This window comes from Penaeus monodon, chromosome 22 (assembly GCF_015228065.2).
Source record: "Penaeus monodon isolate SGIC_2016 chromosome 22, NSTDA_Pmon_1, whole genome shotgun sequence".
Lineage (NCBI taxonomy): Eukaryota > Metazoa > Arthropoda > Malacostraca > Decapoda > Penaeidae > Penaeus > Penaeus monodon.
The window spans coordinates 22,727,668-22,728,296 of record NC_051407.1 but is presented as its reverse complement, the minus strand read 5'-3'; the positions used below and the strand labels follow the sequence as shown (position 1 = coordinate 22,728,296).

The 629-nt window shown below is 34.0% G+C and overlaps 1 protein-coding gene across 1 annotated transcript in view; it reads left to right on the top strand.

Annotated features, from left to right (window-relative positions):
- The window catches only part of LOC119587005 (calnexin-like), a gene marked incomplete at both ends in the record, with an annotated part of 3,036 nt that overhangs the window by 456 nt on the left and 1,951 nt on the right, over nucleotides 1-629 (top strand). The window contains 2 exon segments of the mRNA XM_037935747.1: nucleotides 146-339; nucleotides 460-624. Coding sequence (XP_037791675.1) covers nucleotides 146-339; nucleotides 460-624 — 359 coding nt within the window.

Genomic DNA, 629 nt, shown 5'->3' with positions numbered 1-629 from the left:
TTTAGATACAAGCAAACTTATATAAATTTGTATTATATAGATATATTTTGAGTCTTTTAGGTATGCTACATCATCCTGTGATTGTATTATGTAATTGCTTTTGAGTTCTTTGGAATTCATATTATGTTTTTACCTTAATTCACAGGTGTTTGGGCAGTAGAACCTGCTGAACGATTAGCTCTTACTGGGGATCGTGGGTTGGTGTTGAAGTCAAAGGCAAAACATGCAGCAATTGCAGCACCACTGAAGAAACCATTTGTATTCAGTAACAAGCCTTTTGTGGTTCAGTATGAAGTTAATTTACAGAATGGTCAAGAATGTGGTGGAGCATATATCAAAGTAAGGTCTTTGGGAAACTAGATGTTTTTCCTATTTCTTTGTGAGTATAATTACATGTAACAGTTTTAAAGCATTGAAATATTTTATTTAGTCTAACCAATTCCTTGCAAATTTCAACAGCTAATCAGTGCCCAAAAAGGACGTGTGGATCTTAAAAATTTCCATGACAAAACACCGTACACTATTATGTTTGGACCAGACAAATGTGGCAATGACTTCAAGTTGCATTTCATCTTCAGGCATGTTAATCCTCTTACTGAAGAAATTGAAGAAAAACATGCTAAGGTAAG